Raw genomic sequence first — 16736 nt, 5'->3', positions numbered from 1 at the left:
CAGAAGCAAATAATGTTTATTTTAAATTTAGTATAATAGAGCAGGTATTAAAATATAATGTAAGATTAGAAGTGGAAGATGAGTTAAATTGGAAGGAGTATTGTTGGCAGGTAAGGTTGCATGCATGTAGTTTCCCGGGTATGAATGAAAGGGAGAACTACAAGGTAGTTCTGAGAAGGAAAGGGTTAAATCAATAATGCTGTGAATCATGTGATTTTAAATGACTATTTAATGATGTTTTAGATGGGTACAGCTTGGTCTGATGGAGTTCCATAAGTGGGACCAAAGCGCTTACCAGTTGTATTTTGTTTGTTGTTTTTTTATTTAAGTATTAAAATGAATTTTTTTTTATTTGAGACCGTTGGTGTGTTTCAACTTCAAATAATACTATCTGCAGACAATTTGGTGATTTAGGGGTATGCCACATCTCTGCTTGCCATTAATATAAGTAAGAGCAAGATATGAACTGTCTAAAGAGCTGGCTGTACCATCATAATATATCCTTTCCCTACAATAAAATAAGGACCACTCTGTTTGGCACACCTGAAAAACTCTCCAAATTAACCTCAACATAGGTGCCCCACTACAGATACTCAGGCATTTGGTTAGATCCAGTCCTTATTTTCCAGCACCACATCCAACTATTCCAGATGAAAGTGAACTAACTACTGTTCTAGGCATGGAAATTTTCCTATTTCCTCAACCCAGATGCCAGAGCAGCATTAGGGAATGGAGTCCTTCTTCCTCAACTAGACTACAGACTTCCTCTAACCTTAGCCACCTCAACCAAAAACATATCCACCTTACAAACTGCAACTAACAACATCTGGCAATTCATCACCCTGTCCCACAAGAGAACACCTCTGTCATATCCTCTCTAAAGCTAAATGGCTGTCTATCCCCCAAATAACTACCCTTCCATTAGCCTGTCTTGTATTCAGATTATCATGAAATAAAGCCCCCTTACTTTAGACTAAGGATTCTAGAGAAACTTCTACCAGTTTATAATCTCAAGTGCCTTTCCAACTCCACTCCACAGTTATAAACTCCATTCACCAGCCTAAAAAGCACAAAACACTCATTCTTTGATACTTGAACCAAACTATAGGAATCCATCCCATAAAACATTAAGTCCATCTCTTCACTCAATCATTTCATAAAACAACTGAAATGCAACCTTATTAATCAGGCACACTGTAAATTCTTCCATAATAGCCCCAACAACCAACTCCACTATGGAACTAGCAGGGTAGTTAGCCTGATAGGGTACTGACAAACAAAATAATATAACTGCCAATGATTACATTTATTTATTTGTTAACTGGGGTAGAACACTAATCCAAGACCTTTATCAGGTTCAGCCTTGTAAGTGCTATCTAAGAGTGATGGTCTTAGTATAAAAATCAGTAAATAAAGGAATGGTGTCATTTTGGGGTTACTGGGTTACTTATGTAGAAATTAATTTGAACTTGTCTCCTAGATATTTGAAAAGGTCATTGCCTTGGATGTTGGAATGATTGTAAACTACTTCACAAATATCCCCAAATGTTGACAACCTGGTGCTAATATGTTTAAAGTATTTTGTGATATATATCTTCCAATTTTGCCTTAGTTCTGTCTGTAGCGGACTGCGAAGTGGCCTGTTAACTTATACATTATCCAGGCTGAATCGGCGAATTCGAAACCTTCTTTTTCAGTCTATAGTGCAACAAGAAATTGGGTTTTTTGAATTTAACAAAACAGGTAAGATTAACCATTTTAAATAGAGCTGCTATTTTATCTTATACTTTAATGTCGTACTATAATGTGCTCTATTGTACCATCTTGACTGTTTATAAATGGTTAATAATCACAAAATGGGAAGATAATATTTTATGTAACTGACTGGTCATCCTATTTAAAGTGATATATGATTAGAATATGGTTTAGTTTACATTTTGTATTTGATATTTTCTTTTGAGTGAACAACAAATTGAATTAAAACTTTTGGAAAAATCTGACAGAAATACAGGTACAAGTACCATTAGATGACATTAATTTCTAATGGATCTCTGAAACATAAAAGCAATAGTTATTAATTGTATACCTTAAACTTAAGCTAAAATATTAAACTTAAGTGAAGGCACTGAGGCTGTACACATCAGAAGTCCAATACTGAAAGACCAGGGGCCAGATTCTGAAAGACTTGCTCCCAGTGTGACTTACTCTGGTATAAGGCCTTTCAACAGCAAGTCTTTTAGGGTTAGGCAGAATAACATTAGTGAAATACAGTTACAAGCAAGATAAAGATAATCTTGAATTCTAAACTAATTCTTCCATATGCAAAATGGACTGTTCACTAGCTACTAGTGGAGGGACTTTATTTCTGTGTACACTGCAGAGAGAACTACCACGGAAAATGTGATGACATCCTGCATATACAGCTTAAGTATACACCCAGATAGAAGTGTGTCTTGTGTGTGTTCTACAAGATGGAGACCAGAGTAACAGTTATTTTATACTCTGTACATAGTGAATCTATCTTATACTTATGTGCCTGCATCTGACAAGATGTTATAAAAATAAAGACTCAATGTCACATATCAAAGTAAGTAAAGGCTTATTATTTCAGGATTGTACCCCTTTTTAATTTTCTATTAAAAAACATTCTGTAATTCTGGTCAGAGCTCCTTAAACAGCCCACCTCAATCATTTTAGAGCATAGGTACTTGGCCAGTGTACCAGAGACAGATTTTAAATGCCAGTAGGATAAAATAAAATAAAACTAAAACTTCACTCAAATTAATCATAAAGAAAACTTATTATATATCCTGGACTGCCTGTGGCTTTTCCTCTTTTGATTCTGCATTCAGGGCACAGGGAAAGGGTTTTTTTTATTTTTTATTTTTTACTCCGCAATCTAAGAAGTACTGACCTGCTGCTTAACAACTTATTTTTGCATCTGTTATTTATTTCCTGTAGCATACATTTGAGTTTCTGTCGACGTGAGCTGTGTCTACAGCATATAAAAACTTCTCAAGCTGTTCATGACCCCAAAAGATTAGCCTCCTAAAACAGACACCCTGAAATTACCATCATCTAACCTGATGCACTGTTTTACCTGTTGGTTTAAGGTTGAATGTACATATTTAATGACACCTCTTTTGCACCTGTCACACGTAGTTAACTTAAGTGCCCAACAGTTTAGACCTAAAGGGAAGTTAGAACTACAAAGCAGGCCACGTCCTGCAACTTGGCAACCTTCGCATTATGCAGCCCATGCGTAACAAAACAAGGCTTAATCACTGCTGCTCTACACCTATGAACCTCCCTCATGTTCACAAGTGGCTGCCATTCATCTCCATATTAAACACCATGAATTATTTCTGTGTCATTTTAAAGCAGTGAAATTCTACCTATGAATGTGTATTTTTCAATTACAGAATATTCCAGCATTATGAATTTACTAAGCAGTGTTCAACCCAAAATATTATAAATGCATGTCTGCAAAGTTGACAGTGTGTTATATCAGTGCATTCTAACAAAGTGAGCCATCATTTAAGAATACACTATTTCTGACATCTACAGGCCATTTAATTCTTTTTTAAATTTTGAGTACTAATTGATCACATCTACTAGAGACAATCATAAAGCTTTCTTCACATATGTCTGCATCCTCAAAGGAAGCCCTCAGATCTGTAAAGAACTGGTGGTCAGGGACATCACATATACAAATGCCGTAGATATAGCAAACTTGCTGGCTGATAGATTCAGTGAAAACTTCACCCCTCTGTCCCCCCATCAGTAAATCAGGACATTCCCAGTACCTACCCCATCCCCTTATATCTAGGGAACAGGCTATTGCTGCTCTCTCAAAGGCAAGAAAATACAGCCTCCATGGGACCTGATAACATCCCAGGCTGCATCCTACGTGAACTCAGGCAGGAACTTGCAGCACCATTAGCCACCCTATTCAATCAAAGCCTGACTACTGGCTTTGTCCCAGCTGAGTGAAGGACAGCCACTGTCATCCCTTTGCACAAAGGTGGAGCGTCCACCGATCTTGGAAATTATAGACCCATAAGCCTAACTAGCCTGATCTGCAAGGCCATGGAACTGATTATCATGGACCTCATTAACAAGGACATTGGCAACCAAACACTCAATCCCGCACTTTGGCTTCGTCAAGGGGAGATCATGTCTGTTAAATTTGGTTGACTTCTTTGAGACAGTCACCAAAGCCATGGATGAGGGGAAGACGGTGCATACCACTTACCTTGACCTGGCCAAAGCCTTCAACACTATTTCCAGCTCAGGCATAATAGATAAACTCTCTCAACTAGGCATCAATCCGTATGTTACCAGATGGGTAGCAAACTGGCTCACTGATAAAACCCACCTAGTCAAAATAGGGGAAGCCTCCTGAAGCAGTAGACACATAACAAGCAGCATACCCCAAGGTTCGATCTTGGGGCCACTGTTATTTGGGATATACTTTTCTGAGGTGCAGGCCAAAACCAGTGGGATATGGTTGGCCAAGTTTGCAGATGACTGTAAAATGGGTTTTGTCATCAATTCTGCTAGTGATGTGGACATCCTCCAAGAGAGTCTCACTCAGACAAATGACTGGTGCCAGAAACATGGCCTCAAGCTGAATACCAAAAAATGCATCATCATCCCCTTTGGGGTGAGTGACGTCCTCACAAATTATAACATTAATAACAACAACCTGATCATGCAATCAGTTGTGAGGGATTTGGGCACCCAGGTTGATAGCAACCTGACGTTTGACCACCATGTTGCTTCCGTTGTACGGAAAGCCTGCTACATGGTCCACCTTGCAAATAAGGGTATCTCATACAGGGACAAGGAGGTCATAACATCCCTGTATTCTTCCCTCATAAGGCCCATTATTGAGTACAATGCCCCTTTTGGCATGTACCTCACAAAGCACATGCAGCAACTGGAGAGACCACAGAGGTTCCTCACCAGGAGAATCTAGGGCCTCAAGCATCTACCCTACACAGATAGGCTAAAAGCCCTATCCCTCTACTCAGTTTCATACAGACTCCTCAGAGGTGACCTCTGTCTGGCATACAGGGAGATCATGGACCCCTCCTTGATGGGACTGCTGGATATCCGCAAGTCAAGCTCCACTCGAGTAACCCACACGCGTGGCCTCAGCCTGGTCTGTGACATCAACAGGACTTGTTGGCGGGACAGATTTGTGTCCCAGAGACTCCCCTATCTGTGGTATAGACTCCCTCTCCACGTCAAGCAGAGTATCTCTTTACTGCTTTTTAAGTGCAATCTGGATAACTGGATGGGAAACAGAAAATACACCCCTCGGATTCCACCTGTGTCCCTGCTGGACAGGGACATCAGGTGCTGACTTGCGTATACATGGTCTAAACTCTTAGCTAGGCTTATAAGGCCCTCAGGGCCAATAGTCTAGTAACCTCCTGTGATCCTAAAAAAAAACCCCAGAAACTCCCGGTGATTAATTAGGTTGTGATACGACTATGTCTGTTATGTGGAAGATTAATCAGCCTTACTCATAAAAATACATTTCCTAATTGTCTTTGTGCATTTGTGCACTAGTAGCATCACATTGCCAGGCATGCCATATCTCTGACTCTGTGATATAATTCAAAAAAAGTACCCCTTGATTAACACAATCTTTTCTGAGGTACATGCATATACCTGAAGTTTATTACTAATGTAATTGATCACATTGGTCCACAATGACCTTTTGTTGACTGCTGTGGCTTTCAGTAGTTTGGGAATCACAGTGGTGCTGCCACTGTTTAGGGTTCAGGCATTTCTGTCATATTACAAATATAGTACATACCCACACATAGCCATTTTTGGTGGCAACACCTGAATTTAACTCATCTTATTGTCTCATTCAGTTCTGTGAAAGTCAGTAATTTCAGTGTCTGCCCACATTGTCCAGTATAACTGGTTGGTACTTGTTCCTTTATTAACATTTATGTGATGACAGTGCATATGATGTATATTTTCAAACTTAATTATTTTCACTTGACAAAACTCATTCACATAATATACGACTATACATGTTAAAATGTATTACTATTCTAATATTTAGAATGTAATGCAGAGCTTTACATCTGCTTGATCTCCTCATTTTGAAGTACATCACGGAAATCTATAGATGTTTATTTATTTATTTCATTTGTAAAGTACATTACTGTGCTTTACAGACGTTTAATAATTTCAGATAGTTAGAGAGTGAGAGACAGACATAGATAGCCACATAGATGGAAGAGAGAGATAGAGACATAGATAAAAAGAAGTTGCATAATATGATAGTTAAATGTTTTTGTGAAGAAGTAACTTTTTTCATGCAACAAACAATTGCCATTAGTTTAGCAATGTCATATGAATAAGTAGATATGCAAATTTAATGAATGTATGACAGTATCAATTTGACAACAAAGGTTCCCAGAATAATAGGTGGAACAAAATTAGTACAGGTAATACTGTGGGCATATATAGGGTATGACATACAATTAGTATGAAAAGTGTATGAAGAACTAGTTTGATCATAGCACATTAATGCTATATCTAAATTAACAAGAATCTAAATTCTACAGGAAATTGAGTTTGCATTCTGATAAATCCAGGTGTTGAAAGAGGAGGAAAGTCTTCCTTTTTATTATGTTGTATAGGAAATATATAGTACCAGTAAACCTGTAAAGTTATTAACCATATAAATCTACAGTTAATTTAGGTATGTTTATGTGGAATACATTCAGAATCCTGAAAGACAAAAATACCAATGATTCAAACATCAACCACATAAGTTTGAAATATAGTAAATCTCAAGATGCAGGCACTCGATGCACTCCTCAGTATGGAGAACATCGACATCTGTGCAGTAACTGAAACCTGGTTCAAGGCTCCTGAGAGCACCCCAGCGCTACCAGGCTATACCTCGTATCATGCTTTTTGGCCCCAAAACCCTGGCCGAACCACAAAGGGAGGGGAAGTGTCCATATTCATCAAGGACACCCACACCTCCAGGTTAGTAGCAACACATGAAGCATCAGAGACCATACAGGTGCAACTAACCATAGGCAAAACTGCTATAAAACTGGTAGCATGTTACAGACCACCCTCCCAATCTCAGGAACCCCACTCAGCCTTCCTGAAGACATTGGAGGATATGAATGCATCACAAAATACCATCATACTGGGAGACTTCAACTACCCAAACATAGATTGGGTACATTATTCTAGCCCTAACACCCCTAGCCCAAAGGTTCCTGGAATTCATAAATTCAAATGCACTGGAACAACTAGTCACCTCTCCCACTAGGGAGATAATATACTAGACCTGATCATCACAAACATGGGGACAAAATGCTCCACACCGGAGGTATACCCCTCACTAGTGAGATCTGACCACAAACTAATCACCCTGGATAAACATATCCCACCTCCACCCCCAGCACAAAAGACCACAGTGAAAAACTTCTCAAAAGCAGACTTCACTCTTCTTAAGACAGAGATGGTATCCTTTAAGCCCACTGGGCCAGTGGATACCACATCCCACAATGCCGAATCCTTCACAAATGCTTTCTATGGACATCTCCAAGAATGCATGGATCATGCAATCCCAAATAAATCCAAGTCCCTCTCCACCAAAGGCAAACGTCCTCAGCCATTAACAAATTGTATAACAAAAGAAGGAAGCTACTGCATCACAGAGCAAAATGCCATAAAGGGAAGACATCTCTGATCAACATTAGCAGAAAACTACGTTCTCTCATAAAAACATCCAAGGCCAACTTTGAGAGAAAAATCGCTAAGGACACTAAAGATAACCACAAAGCCTTCTTCAGCTATGTTAGAAACCTGGGCGGAAACCCTCAGATATGCTCAGAGTTAGTTCACAACAACAAAAAATACACTGAACCCACAGATATTGCCAACATTCTGGCTGACAGGTTCAGTGCAAATTTCTCCCCTCCCTCACTCCAAAAGAAGAAATACTTATCCCAGCTGAATGTAATCTCCCTGTCATCTCAGATGTCCAAGTGAGGACCGCCCTCGACAAAGCTAAAAACACAGCATCAATGGGACCTGACGGTATCCCGGGTTGCGTGCTACATGAACTCCAAGAGGAGCTAAACCTGCACATAAAAATGCTATTTAACCTTAGCCTTACTACAGGATATGTACCTGAACACTGGCGTACAGCAACAGTGGTCCCACTCCACAAAGGGGGTTACCTCTACAGACCCTGGGAACTACCGCCCCATAAGCTTAACCAGCCTGGTCTGCAAAGCTATGGAAAGAATCATTATGGAACTCATAAACAGAGACATAGGGGACCTACAGACACTTGACCCCACCCAGTTCGGCTTTGTAAAGGGCAGATCCTGCCTTTTGAACCCGGTTGACTTTTTTGAAACAGTCACTGGAGCCATTGATGAGGGAAAAGCAGTCCATACAGCCTACCTGGACTTGGCTAAGGCCTTCGACACAATACCCCACTCAGGCATCATAGATAAGCTCACCAGCTTAAACGTAAACCCTTATGTCACTAGATGGGTTGCAAACTGGCTAAAGGACAGAACCCATAAAGTTAAAATCGCTGGAGCAATGTCAGACTCAAAGCCAGTCACAAGTGGTGTTCCACAGGGATCTGTCCTGGGACCCCTCTTGTTCGACATTTATTTCTCAGATGTTAAAGCAAACATGGGAGGGTTGTGGCTGACAAAGTTCGCAGATGACTGCAAACTAGGCGCCATAGTCGATATACCAGCGGACACATACATCCTACAAAAAGGCCTCACAGAAATGGACAACTGGTGCCGGAGTCATGGCCTTAAACTAAATGCCAAAAAATGTATAGTCATCCCCTTTGGGAAAAACAAAGTACCCACAAATTATCACATAGACAGCAACCCACTAAGTACGGAAAAAGTAATCAGAGACCTAGGGACCCAAGTCGACAGCGACCTCTCATTTGACACCCACGTTGCCAAAGTGGTTAGAAAAACATTCTACCTTGCACATCTCATCATGAAGGGATTCACATCCAGATCCAAGGATGTCATTGTACCCCTATACTCCTCCCTCATCAGACCCATGATTGAGTACAATGCCCCATTTGGTATGTACCTCACCCGGCATTTGCAACAGCTGGAGAGACCACAAAAGTACCTCACCAAGAGGATCAAGGGTCTCCAACATATGTCTTATTCTGCCAGACTAAAGAAACTCCAGTTCTATTCAGTAGCATACTGCCTGCTCAGAGGTGACCTCTGCCTGACGTACAAGGCCATGTCCAGTCAGGATCTGATGGACATGCTCCACCTCAAAAAATCCAAATCCATCAGGACCATGAGAGCTAAAGACTTAAACCTCGGCACAAGTATGAATAGGACATGCTGGAGGGATAGATTCATAACCCCAGAGGCTTCCCATGCTTTGGAACAAGATCCCAGTTCATGTTAGGCAGAGCCCCTCACTGACACTCTTCAAGAGAAATCTTGATGAGTGGATGGGAGATCGTAAGTTTACCCCAGGGGTCACATCTGTGTCACTGCTAGACAGGGGCACAGTAAACTAATTCTATTATATAAGGGGGCATTCATTGTGTCACTACTTGATAGAGGCACAGTATTCTAAATCTATTCTGTGCATTTTTGTGCATTTTTGTACCATTTCATGGGGTGGCGAAAGCCACATCACTATGGCTAGGCTTACAAATGCCCCAGGGAAGATAGCCTAGTACTAAACTATGAAACAAGTGCTATGCAGGAGGGCAGGCTCCCCTGTGCCCCTTCATACCCCCTACTACTTATATATGCCGACTCCCAGATTGCACCACAGTGTGGAAAGGGCAAAAACGCAGTCCTGCTGTGCCGTTATCTCACACAACAAGCTACTGCCTTTTTAGGTCTTTTAAAAAGCTGTCAGCAAATGTATTTGGTGTTCGATGTTTTGAAATTCTGTAGTCAATCTTTCAGTCATTTGTGTTTTTTTTTTAGTTGGGATTCTAAATGTATGCCCTTTAAATATATGTGTAGATATATATGTTTTTATATATCTGGAAAATGGTTGAGGTTTGAGAGATATATGTATATATATATATATATATATATATATATATATACACACACACACACACACACACACACACACACACACACGCACATATTATTTTCCAAAAGCCAAAAGTACAGATTATATTATTTGTCTGCATTTATTCTGTAGGTGGTCTTACATCCCGATTGTCTCTTGACACTGCTGCTATGAGCCGATCCATCTCTGCGTATGTGAATCTTTTCTTACGCAGCGTTCTGAAAACTCTGGGGATCTCATACTTTATGTTCCGATTATCCTGGCAGCTGACACTACTTACTTTAATTAAGTCCCCAGTGTTTGGACTGGCCCAGAAATTCTACAATCAGTACAATCAGGTAATAAACGAGTAGTCTCCATTTAAGAAGGGGATTGTGCACTTCAGGTGTTAAAATTTGTTGGGTTATTATAATGAATTTTAATAATTTTGCTATATTTAACCCACGTTGAAAGAACATCTACCACTACAGCATAACTGAGAGAGAGATTCTAGTTAATCAACTCACACAAGGCTCAGCTCTGTAATGATTTTGCTCCTACTTCATTGTCTTTAACATCTGTCAGCTGAAGAATTATATTCTGTAAATATTGTACTTACTTGTACTTAACTGTGTACTTTAACAATTTGTCTCCTACTCCAGTGTCTTTAACATTCAATGTCTATCTCTGTATTGCATCCTAAAAATATTGTATACAGTCGTACTTATTTGTCTATTTATCACATTCTTCTTATAATTTCTTTTGCTTGTTTACTTTCATGGTTATGAAATGTACAATTTGACATTGTTTCTTACCATTGTTTATATTGATACAGCATTGTGGCCCTAGTAGTGGCTGAAAAGGGTCTTGTGCCAACCCACCCACCTGGTTACAAAATAGATAAAAAAATAAATACATTGTTATATTCTTACACTTAATATTTAGTGTAGAAAAGAAGAAATGTGACCAGTTAATTGTTTAGACACTTCCTTCTAACCTGCTTTCACCTCAAATCCTAGTATGTTTCTAAAACAACCTATAGTATTCCATTCCTCCCTAGCTAGTGTGGGTACATAAATGCTAAACATTCTCAATGAAGGCAGAACCTCATGGTGTATAGTTTATACACATACATTTCAGCTGTCCAGATTTTCACAGAATGCCCAGATTTTTTGCCCAATAAATTTGGTCCATTCCTCATAAAATTTGAGATTTTCTGGCAAATTATTGAGGATTGAAGCTACTAAATATTAATGGGAGTTATGGTGGATCATATGACTAAACATGTATATAATAATGCACCACATCTAGTTAAGGACTCTTGGCATTTTTAAAGTAAAATTAATAAGGATGTATGGGACAAGGAAATCACTTTTATAACTGTGGATGTTAAGGATTTGTTTTCATGTATACCTAAGGATATAGGGTTAGACTACTTTTGCAACAGCTTGAGGAAGTTTTCGGTACTTACATGGGATAGAATTCAGTTTTTAATGAGCATGATGGAACTTATCCTTGATCATAATTACATCGAGCATCAAGGAGAAAAATTTAGACAAATATCAGGTGTAGCTATGGGTGCATCTTGTGCACCCATATACTCCAATCTTGTTATGTTAGAATGGGAGGACCAGTACATTTTTCACAGCGGATATTATGAACATATGTTGCTATATACTCGATTTCTAGATGATATATTTATCATTTGGAAAGGTGATTCTAAAGGCATACCTGCCTTTATAAAATACATCAACAAAACAACGGAATTTTTGAGATTCACATATACAATAGAAAAAGGAGGTATAGCTTATTTAGACACATACATCAGCAGTAATGATGTAGGGTATACATCTAGATTATATAGGAAACCGACCTTCTCCAACGACTATATCCAGTATGGAAGTTGTCATCCACCACACACATTCAAGAACATAGTGAAAGGTCAATGTGTGAGAGCAGCGAGGATGTCATCGACAAGAGAAATAATGGAGAATGAGTTAGACTTGATATACAATTTATTCAAAGAAAGAAATTATCCAACTAATATGCTCAATGATGTAGTGGATTATGTTAAATCCCAATGGGGGAATAAATATCAACCATTATTAGGGAAATTAGAAGTCCATATTGAGAATAAAAAAATGGTGAATAGAAGAGTGTGTGTATTAATGTACAGTCCGCACACGAATATAGTAAAAGAAATTTTATATAGACATTGGACCATATTTACAAATATAGAGGAAGTTAAAGAGATTATCGGTACATCATCCAATGTAGTACTTAAGACAGGACTCAATATAAAAAGGTTATTAGAAAGAGATGTACATAGAAATAATAAAAACAATTATAAGACTAAGGGAACTCAGAGATGTGGTGCGTGTAAACAGTGCCAACATATAAATACAGAATTGAGTATTAAAATTTATAATATTTTAAAAAGTATATGTAAATCTAAACCAGGAAATTGTAATTCTCAAGGAGTGGTATATTTAGCATCGTGTGTAAAATGCACCGCTTATTATGTAGGAAAAACCGAAAGAAAATTCAGAACTAGGATATATGAACATTGTTATAAAATGAAAAAAGGTGATATAAAAAATGCCTTGAGTAAACATGCAATTGAAAAAGGTATAGATCATGTGTTTAAGTTTTTTATTATAGATCAGGTGGACAGGACAATTGACAATGGTAACTGGAAGGCCAAATTAGGCTGTTTAGAAAGCAAGTGGCAAATATGTCTTGATGCAACCACATACCCAGGCCTCAACGAACACATTAGTTTAAAACCATTTCTCATATTGGGGTCTTAATAACATCACACATTATAGTATTATAGTATTTAGGTTTTGGTAGGTTCAGCATACATAAATATTGTATATTTTATATTTTATATTTATATTCAATATTTTACATAGTACAAAGACATCAACTATGACTTTGATATGTTTACATTTTTTATTATTTATAAAATATATTTTTATTGTAAAAAATTTTAACACAGTTTTATAATCACCAACTATATTTATTTATTTATTTATTTATTTATTATTTACAAATATAAACATTAATATATTTTAAATATATTTAATGATAATGTCATCATCAGTTATATATTATATATATTGTTTTTATATTACATACTAAGCTTTATGCATTAAATTTATAATATTATTAAATTATTATTGATGAATATATCATTCAGTTAGACATATAGGTCAGTATTAGTGATACATTGTTTCTATTTCCATAACAACTTGATAAATAGATTGTGAATACACATACATTTACATATATATATATATATTTTTATATATTTATATATATATATCTATATATAGTTATATTTATTAATGTATTATACAAAGTACAACTCAAAACATTCTAGTGTATGAGTATAGATGTAGTTCATTGCTTGATCTATGTAGAACAGTAAGGTATTTAGATATGTCTTTTACCACGAACCTTAGCATTCAGTAATATAAGCGTGTATTTTGTCCATGGCAATTTGAACATGAAGATGTTGTGTGCTTATTTTATTCAAAAGCATATTAAAAAGCATATAAAATGATGTTTTTTAAAAAAAGTGTTACTAAAAAAAGTGTTTTATATGTATTACTGAATCAATACATTTTTGGCGCCAAATGGAGCATATTTAAATGTAAAACGGAAGTCAAAAGATGGTTCTGAGGAAGTCTGAGAGAGTCAGATGAAAGCGCTTAACCCTCCGTATTGATTGTTTTGTTTTTTATTAGTTAGTTTAACGCAACGTTTCTGTGTGGAAGTTTCTTTATGGAATAAATTTTGTTTTATTACAACCCCGTCATCGGAGCATTTGTGGTGGGGAAGCTACATCAGCTAAGTGAATTTTAACAAGCTTGTGTTTTCTGTTCTTCCCGAGCCTCCGTGCTGGGTTCGGCTTTTGGATTATCGTTGGTTTGTACATTTTATACATTATCTATTGAGGATTGAAGCTACTAAATATTGACATACAATTGAATTTCAGACTTCATATGTTTCAGAAAATACATGCTAAAGTAAAACATATTATTCATATTGACTTTGTAAGTTTATAAGAGTAATGTTTCAATTTTTTCAGTGATTTTAGACCTTTGGCCCCCAATGTTTTTGGTTTGACCAGATTTCTTGCACTTACAGGTCAGTAGATATCTTTATAACTGAGCACAATGGCACAGTGAAAACAGCAGCTAATGAGAAGAAGGCCTGTTGTGGTGTAATAGTGACCCCAGAGGTCACTGAATTTAGATAGGTGACAGTGGCAGTAACATGAATTATTGAATTTTCACAACTGCAGAGACTTAGGTTTAGACGTCAGTAAATCAGCCTTAATGAAATTGTTGAAGGTTCAAGAGGTGGAGGGATACAGTGAAACTGGCTTAGTATACTGTATTATGGATACTCTGTAACACATGCAGTATTCCTGATGTTAGATGTGGAACAGAAATTTAACTAGTGGAAGAAGCTGAAAAAAAGAAAAAGGAGGGAATTTGGTATGAAACCCTGATAAACATAATTAAAGATCTGTGGGGAGATGCACTTAGCCGAATCCCAGCACTCCATAGTTCCCTTGGCGGAATTTTCTCTGAACCACTTCAATACTTTTACTTATGTGCTACATACATGAGCACAGAAATCTAATTATAGCACGTGGCCATAAAATACTCAGAATGACTAAAATACAGCTCAGGTTCAAGTTCATTTTATTTAGACTTGTCAAAATTCAGGAAAATAATCAGAAAACTTGCATTTTTTACATTGTATTTAAAATGTGGGACATCAGTCCTTAAATTTCACTTCTGTTGTATGTGCCACTTTACATACAGATACAAATTATAGCATAAGATTCATATTGGTTGATTAAATATAGATTTTATGAGGAGGAGAGACAATTACATATAAATAGAAGTGGCTGCATATAGATAAATCGAACACTTTGGGTAGTATATTCATTCTTTTTGCTTGTTGCTGTTGAAATAAATTGCAAAGACAAACATGCTAAGATGAGACAGTATAATTTTATAAAAATAAAAAACGTACTGCAAAAAGCTATCAGTGAATGGTTGTGATAGTGAAAAACAGCTCACTAGAAAGTTGGATACACTGCATAATTGAACGTCTTTACATCAGTGTTGTTAATAGAGAAGTTTATCCCGTTTTCTTTGTTCAGTTTTATGTATGAAAGAAACACATTGAAGAACCCAGGTTCCATGAGTGATCTCTGCATCACTCCATTGTTCACACAAAGGGTAGTATAGAAAAGATTAGTAAGGTAGATGATAAAGAAACAGAAGTTATGGATTATCTGCAAATTAATGTTTTAGTGTGGAGACTCCAACGCAGGCAATGTCACAACATGATGGAACAATGGGTCTCCAGATTAAGGAGCAACACATGGAGCAAGAGGCATCTGAAGAAGATTTGCCACATGGTGATGCTCTGAAACCTTCTGTAGGAGAGCAACAGGAAAGTCCAGTTGAAGTTGCAGAACAAGGAAAGGAACCGAAAATAGTAGCAGATAATGTTAGAGTGAGAGGCCAATAGGTTCCCATATGAAGAAGCAGCAGATGAAGCAGGGTGCATCTGAAGAGGATATGTCACAGGGGGATGTTCTGGAACTTTCTGTAGATTACTTTCAGGAAACAGAGAGAAAGAAAGATGCTATCAGTCCAGAAGAAAATGATTTAAGGAAAGATAGATAGACACATTTCCGCTGTGGCGACCCCTAACCGGGAAAAAGCCGAAAGACACAACAGACATATTAAGTTAGATGGAAGTAATAGATTACAGAAAGAAAATGATCCAGAATGTTAGAAGATTGGTAAAACAGAGGAACCCAGTAATCATAACTATTAAGGGAAATGCATGTGGTATAAAATAAATAAATAGTATATATTCCTGTGTAGCTGAAGTAATAATGGATAAAGTGTTACCACAAAAATGTGCAGTAGCAAATGAAAGGAAAGAAACAAGTAAAATACCACCATGGAATCATCGGATAGAGAAAACTGTAAAACAATTAAGACAAGAAGTATCACTGTTAGAAGAATGTAGAAAAGGGAGCAGATCATCAAAAATACTGCAGAATATTAGTAGTGTGGTTTCAGTGTTTATCCATTCACCTCTGAAAAGTGGATTGAGCCCCAAATGGCAGAGGCATAGTTACTCTTGTGTCCAGGGCCATCATTTGTAGCAAACAGCTGCTGTAGCCTATATCAGAAATGAAGCAGTATAACACTTCAGTTCTGAAAGTAAATGTATGCACTGAAGACTGATTATGCCCCCCCCCCCAAACAATTTGTGCCCAGTGTATCTGCCCCCTTCTTCCCATCCTAGCAAAGCTTCTGTTGAGTAGGTACTGTATGTACTGAAATACACTGCCAGGATTTACAAAGGCTGTCTTTTCTTTGGCAGAGGGGATCATTTATATTTGCTTGTATCATTTCATCAGGTCTTGTGTCGTCAAGTATCTGGCCTTTCCAAGATTTTGTATCAATTCATCAGTTCTGGGCCTGGGATAGCTATCAAACTTTAATATGCTATTCAGTTTACTAAAGACAGAATGAAAGCTAATACTTCAATCAGGTTTAGCAACTAAAGTAATGGTCTTGCCCCAGTTGTGGTTGAAAGGGATCTTTGACCAC

At 37.5% G+C, this 16736-nt stretch overlaps 1 protein-coding gene across 2 annotated transcripts in view; it reads left to right on the top strand.

Annotated features, from left to right (window-relative positions):
* The window catches only part of LOC122811456 (ABC-type oligopeptide transporter ABCB9-like), a 272428-nt gene that overhangs the window by 112794 nt on the left and 142898 nt on the right, over window positions 1-16736 (top strand). For both annotated transcript variants that reach the window (XM_044083308.1, XM_044083309.1), the window contains exons 4-5: window positions 1613-1743; window positions 10231-10436. In XM_044083308.1, the coding sequence (XP_043939243.1) occupies window positions 1613-1743; window positions 10231-10436 (337 nt within the window). The remainder of the gene's footprint in view (window positions 1-1612; window positions 1744-10230; window positions 10437-16736) is intronic.

Source organism: Protopterus annectens, chromosome 9.part0 (assembly GCF_019279795.1).
Source record: "Protopterus annectens isolate FY-2018-M chromosome 9.part0, PAN1.0, whole genome shotgun sequence".
NCBI classification, from domain to species: domain Eukaryota; kingdom Metazoa; phylum Chordata; order Ceratodontiformes; family Protopteridae; genus Protopterus; species Protopterus annectens.
This window is presented reverse-complemented; position numbering and strand designations above follow the sequence as displayed.